This window comes from Mchenga conophoros, linkage group LG15 (assembly GCF_057382185.1).
Source record: "Mchenga conophoros isolate Kocher_MC1m ecotype Shallow Benthic linkage group LG15, M_conophoros_male_GT1.1, whole genome shotgun sequence".
Taxonomy (NCBI): Eukaryota; Metazoa; Chordata; class Actinopteri; order Cichliformes; family Cichlidae; genus Mchenga; species Mchenga conophoros.
In genome coordinates, this window is record NC_140540.1 from 10,990,370 (window position 1) to 10,997,032 (window position 6,663).

The following is a 6,663-nucleotide window of genomic DNA, read 5'->3' on the forward strand; positions in this document are numbered from 1 at the left end:
ATTGTGCAGATCTAAAGTTTGTGGGTGCTTTAGCCTTGATGTAGTATGCATTGTGAGCAATGCACACTTAGATGCACACAAACACACACACACACACACACAGGAAAAGATGAACTAGCCATGACCAGTTCTCCTCAACCAAGGTGCTTGGAGTGGTTGGGCAACCATGTGTGGAGGTCTGTGCAGGTGAGAAAGGTGAAACTACCACTTGCTTTCTTAACAGCCTTCAACGCGGAAGGTGTTTTCAGTTAAAACATGATTATCTTCAAAGGGAAACGACTACGATGTGAGTGGCTCCAACATTGCCCCGAGAATGTTACTGTTCAGGTCTTAGTTAATAGCAGGATAAATGCTGATCTCTTCTTGGAATGGGGTCAGTTGTTTGTTCAGTCATTACCTCAGGATGACGCCAGACCCATCTTGCTACTAATCTGACAGGCAGCACAAAAGCTATTAAAGTCTGAGTTTTTCTCAGTTTTCTGCCCAGCATGCAGAAAGGCTGCCACTGTTGAAAATGCACAGGCAGGGTTCAGAGGGACAGGAATGTTCCCCTTAAACAAACACATCCTCCAAGAAAGTGCTCTTGCTCCCAGTAAAACAACCGAGAGACCCCTTCCACTTACTTCCCCTTCCCCTTTCAGCAAACCCCCAGACATCACAAGCACCACCAGGCAAAACTCAGACAACACTAGCCACTGCCCAGCCGACCCTAGAATCCATCAGCCCCATTCATCACCCTGCAGTGGTATCCGAGGTGCCCCTAATCTTTACATTCTTGGATGCCGAGGCGGTAGGATCTGAAGAAATAACAGTCAACTTTGAATGTGTTCCTGAGGAAGAGATGGTCTTTAACCTGTTCATACCTCAACTTGTGTTACATTCAGTGATCTGTGTTCCCTGCCAAAATGACAGGACTGTCAGGAAGAGAGCTAAGCCTCCATCATGTAGACTACATTTCCACCAAGGCACTGAAATCTAAAAAGAAAGAAAAGACCAGAAGAAGCAAAGGCACAAAGAAGAATGACATGTCCTTCAAAGCATGTAACGCAGTCTATTGAGACAAAAGTGACCCAGAGGCCACTGAGGAGTGGAGTAGCTGTGGGAAATGCAGCGCCTGAGTCCATGAGACTTGTGGAGAAGAAAACGGTATCTGGGCTGATGGTGGATTCTTCTGTAAAGTCTCTAAGAATTTGTCTTTTTAAAAATAGAACATACAGTTGTTATGAAAATGTTCTAATAATTAATTAATTCTAGTTGTTTTTTAGTAAAATGGTAAATGGCCTGTATTTGTATAGCGCTTTACTAGTCCCTAAGGACCCCAAAGCGCTTTACACATCCAGTCATCCACCCATTCACACACACATTCACACACTGGTGATGGCAAGCTACATAGTAGCCACAGCCACCCTGGGGAGCACTGACAGAGGCGAGGCTGCCGGACACTGGCGCCACCGGGCCCTCTGACCACCACCAGTAGGCAACGGGTGAAGTGTCTTGCCCAAGGACACAACGACCGAGACTGTCCAAGCCGGGGCTCGAACCAGCAAACTTCCGATTACAAGGCGAACTCCCAAACTGCCAAAGTTGTTATTCATGAATTATTAAATCAACACGTGAATGTGTTATGTTTGTTAAAATGAGTTCACTCTAATAATAGTAGTAATAATAATAAAAACGTCAATTTCTCTTCAGATGCATTCCTAGTAATGCTTTATTTTAATCAAAAGTACAAACATCATGAATAATTAATAATTTACAAATGATCAAATCTACACACATCTTTAAAAATATCTTAAAAGTCAGAATATTTTGTTCCAAGCAGAGAATTCTTCAAATCTTGGGCGTCACATTACAGTATTTACAGCAAAGTTATATTTTTGTTTTTTAATTTATATTAGTTTATTTAATTTGTTGTTGTTTTTTTAAAATTGTATCTTATTTAGTTAGCTTTCTGTTTTTGTAAAGGCTTTTGACCGTAAAAGTCATGTAGCCGCCCACCACCCACCAAAACACCCAAAATGAAAAACCTCCTCATACTTGTGTTCTCAAATTTGCAAAAAAGATTTTAACTATTAAAACTATTACTACTAGTTTTGAAAGTAAAAAAAATATTTATTTTGTTAGTTTTCATTTTTGGTTTCAGTCTTTCATTTTGTGTTTGTTAAGTTTAGTTTCACAGCAGAATTTGTACACCAAAAAGCACCTAAGTTGTGCCACCCAGAAAAGGACTGGGCCGGTTCCTTTCTGTTTACTTGCTCTTCCAGTATTACTGATAATCACCTCCTTGTTGAGTCTTTCCTGCTTGCAAATCCCTTAAAGAGGTCTCTGGCTTGACTCACCTCACCTGCAGCTACGGTGAATATTCCTGTTATTGCTGCCCTGCTATAGTTTCCACATGCCCACATAATCCCTTTGAACACATGCAGACACTTGATTTAAAAACAAGTGTTTTCAGTATTTAACCTAATACTTAATAAGATTTTATGATCTTGCATATTTCTGCAAATATGACCATGCAGTAGATCTTGTAAGATCTGCAAAAGCAGGGAATTTGAAAATGTAATCTGAATTGCACAATCATTATTCACATTTTTAAAGTCTTTGGTAAGAGTCTGCGAGTTACTGGTATATATAGTATGAAAACAAAGTGGAGGAGATCGACAGAGCTCGAATCAGGTCCTGTTCCTGCTCGGGTGAAAGTCAGGGACAAAAGTAGCAGCCACCGTGATGGGAGTGGAGTATCCGAGAGCAAAGCTGTAGAGACCAAGCATCAAACACTTCCATGTGGAACGCAGCGCCTTGCCGACATTCTGAAAGATAAATTGGAAAAATAACTTAATAAATCCACCTATCATTGACCACATTTTTATGATCTATAAATCGACTAATCCACTCATTCAGAGAAGGCAAGAAAGAAAAGAAACAAGCAGCGGTAACAAATGTGATTGTTTCCACACAGGTCATAATCATTTTTACTTTCGCAGTATTCAGACGCTGCATCAGTTCTCAGAGATTCTTCATAACGCAGGTGAAAATAACAGAAAATCGAAGTTAGGACATAATTTAAGTGTGCGTGCTTTAGAACAATGGCGCAGCAGGAAGAGTGGCACACTGTGAGCACAATCCTCTTCTGTACTCTCTGGACAGGAAAGAGATAACTGGCTGCAGAGGATGCAGGAAGTCAGAAGTTTTACTGGGGAATGCAACAGTCTGCAATTTAAATTAATCAGTAACAAAACCACAACACACTAAAATCTGAGCACCCTTTTATTTATGATTTATTTACCTGGCCTACATTAATGTTTACAAGAAAGACAGAGCTCACGTTCCATTTCCTTATAAATCACACGTGAGCACTGGTTAAAAAGCAACTTGTTCTTTCCAAAAGGAGCCACAAGCCTTTGCTGTGTTTCCTGCCTCTAGATTTCCAGCTGGGGTTTGTTTTGTCTCATGGTCTAGTGGTTTATACATTTGCCTAACAAACAAAAGGTCCCCAGTTTGTTCCTGGGAGGAGACACAAATCTCTTTAGGCCTTTTGCCATGCAGAGCTAAGAAGAAATTCAAGTTATCATCTTGAAATTTCAACTTGTTGACACAGAATTCTGAGTAAATTGAAATTTTGAGATAATAAACCCGAATATTTGACTTATGGATGGCAATTTTTTCAGTAGTGAAAAAAGCTTCCATAGAGGAAGGACATCCGGTGTACAACTCTTCCAAATCAAACATGGGGATCTACCCACTGTGGCGACCCCTTGTGAATAAGGAAGTAGCCAGAAGTATCTTTATGGGAAATAATTATGATAATGATTATGATAAACAATTCAATAATTGTAGAAAGTAATGATAAACATTAAAAAACAAATGAAGAAAGTGGAGCGCATGCTGTGAGGATGAGAGACTTAATAATTTCAGGACAATTTATAGAAGCGATCTTGGCCATTTTGGTCATTTAAATTTGAATCATCAGCTTGCAAAAGATTTATTAGCCCTTTGTTCAATAAACAGCAGAATGTCTGTGTCACGGTTCTGGGTCCGTTGGACCCAGTATTTTGAGTTTATTATGTTTTGGTGTAATTTTGCATCATGGATTGTTTTCTTGTTCTCTTGTGGTTGTGATGATTATTATTATTATTAGAGTTTCATGTTTCTGTTATCCATGTTTTAGGAATTGTGGTTTCATGTATAGTTCAGTTCCATGTGTCCTTTTCTGTCTCTCTGTGTTGAGTCCGTGTCTCTGAGTTGTGATTCATGTTTCCTGTTTTATTGTGAAAGTCTGTCTTATGTTAGTGTGTGTGCAGCTTTGTTTCCCCCGTCTCGTTAGCCCTGATCTCCCCCAGCTGTGTCTCCCTTCTGTGGCCCATTCCCCCATTACTACCCTGTGTATTTAAGCCCTGTGTTTTCCCATGCTCGGTGTCGCGTCGTACCCTCAGACCCTGCCTGTGTGTTCCTGCTTTGGTTTTTGTTTCATGCCAGCAATAAAAGCTGTGGTTTTAGTTACATTTCGTCTCGGAGTCCTGCATTTGGATCCACATTTCCACCTGCCCGCGCACAGAGCCCTGACAGACTGAATCATTAGTTTAAGGCTCATTGATCACATATTTTTTTAAGTGAAAAAAAGATGGAGGCAGAGATTATTTTCAACTTACCCAAACCAGAACTACAAGAAAAGACAAAAGTTTGAACAGTGTAAGTTTTCTCTTGAGTTCACCACATCATTATATTTTAATGTTACTTAAAAGAAGAAATGACTCCCCATTAATAAAGAATTTGGGAATTTGCTCTTTGGAAGTTGATTCATGGACTCTTATGTTTTGAGTTTGTTTGTTTGTGCGTGTGCACATGTTATGTTCAGGTCATGAGATAAGGTTGTTGTAAAATTGTTGCTTTCCTATCACTCACGTGGTATGGTTATAAACCTCTCTGCTTAGTAAACTGACTGTAGATGTGCACAGGGTTAAATACAGACATGCACTTGAACTGAGAATGCGAACGCTGAGAAGTTTGAGTGCAGGCTGCCTTCATACAGGAAGTGGGAAACTCCTTTGAACAGCATGTCCTGAGCTCTATTGTGTTAGCCTGAACTGTTGTCCACCTCGGTGCACGTTTCGCCACACGGCTGACACATATGAAGCTATAAAAGATCTCTAGAGAGAATAATCTCTGATAACCCAGAAGTTAGTCCTATTTGCCAAAGGAAAGGCCTCTAAAATATGTGCGTCATCATATCAGCCTTTAATCTTACCTATGATAAAAAGCTTGTTGTGATTATTTACGTTGGAGCATCTTAATCTCAAGATACTTTACACAGTAATGCTGAGAACTGTTTTATTAAGAGTTGTTTAAACCTTGATCAAATAAATTAAAATAATTTGATTGCAGCTGATTGATTTCATACTGAAAGCATTTCAACTTACCCACACTGACTCTATGAAGAAGAAAAAAAATTTGGAGAAAAACTGTCATTAGGCTGGATACACACAATGAATTTGCAACTTTAAACTTGGATTTGGAAAATTGCACTGTTAGAAAAAAAATGTGTAAAAATAAAAATACACAAACCTTCTTGACTTTTTTGTAGTTTTCCTTCTTCTTTTTCTTCTTCTCTTCTTTTGCCTTGGCTTTCGCCTCATCATCCACCAGTGGCTCGTACCTCTCTGGCAGGAAGGCGAAAAGTGTTTCTCTGTGGCACTTCTCGTGTTGCCTGTTGCTGTCAGCTGTTTGCTGCCCGTCGTTGGACAAAGATGGATCCAGCAGCTCTGGGTGATCAACGCAGTCCACATGCCGCTCATACTTTGCTGCACTTCTGCTGGGACTCTTGCCTGATGCTGTTGCAGGTGAATCTCTCTGAAACAGCCTGGATGGAAGAGACTTGGGCTTCATGTTTACCCGATTGTTGCAGTTCTCTGAAATGTAAGGAGGGGGGAAGAAAGGCACCAGATTCCTCAGGAGGTCAGGTTTGTTGTCAGCAGACGTTATGTGCATGAGTGGAAGTGCATTCCACTGGACCGCCTTGTGTGCTGGGATCTGGCTCAGAGCCCTTAAAGGTGCAAATCCTTCCTCCTCATTAGGCTGACCTCAATAGGTCACAGGGTTTCAGTTGGAATATTTTAATGAAGTACACTGAATAGTTTACCGCAGAGCAAAGTGCAAATCAATAAACTACCTTTTATCTGCACTTTTCTTAGTTTAGGTTTAGTTCAGAGCTAAGGGTAACAGGGTTTCCCACTCTAGTCCAGCTTGGAGCATTGCATCTCTAAGCTGTTTCTTTAGACTGTCTTAAAAATAGCTTATAGCATTTTAAAGAGAGTCATTTTTTCTGTTTTCTCTCAGTACTGTTTATATGTGCGCAACATCCATTCATTCATACTCTTCTGCTTATCCTTGTCAGGGTTGCAGGGGCGCTGGAGCCTATCCCAGCTAACATAAGAGGCAAGAGGCAGGCTACACCCTGAACAGGTCATCAATCTAACGCAGGGCTAAAACAGACAGACAACCATTTGCAATCAAATTCACACCTATGGACAATAAGACAATTTAGACCTATGGACACATTAGATTCATCAAAATAGCTTAACCCCACTAAATGCATGTCTGTGGTAGGAAGCCGGAGTACCTAGAGAGAACCAACACAGACGTGTAGTTTGCATGCATGGGTTAGGT

The 6,663-nt window shown here is 40.5% G+C and overlaps 1 protein-coding gene across 1 annotated transcript; it reads right to left on the reverse strand.

Moving 5' to 3' along the window:
• Window positions 1-1,693: 1,693 nt before the first annotated feature.
• LOC146557820 (required for drug-induced death protein 1-like) lies at window positions 1,694-5,998 on the reverse strand. Its single transcript, XM_085247828.1, has 2 exons — window positions 5,563-5,998; window positions 1,694-2,810 (listed from the first exon to the last, which is right to left on the reverse strand). Exons 1-2 carry the CDS (start codon window positions 5,983-5,985, stop codon window positions 2,673-2,675), a joined length of 561 nt encoding a protein of 186 aa, XP_085103954.1. The 5' UTR covers window positions 5,986-5,998; the 3' UTR covers window positions 1,694-2,672.
• Window positions 5,999-6,663: the final 665 nt, after the last annotated feature.

What these genes read in the sequence shown, in the direction of transcription:
- LOC146557820 (XM_085247828.1), bottom strand. Translation starts at nt 5,985, where the DNA reads ATGCACATAACGTCTGCTGACAACAAACCTGACCTCCTGAGGAATCTG. An exon ending in ACTACAAAAAAGTCAAGAAG is followed by an intron (nt 2,811 to 5,562) that starts GTTTGTGTATTT and finishes TTTATCTTTCAG; the next exon opens with AATGTCGGCAAGGCGCTGCG.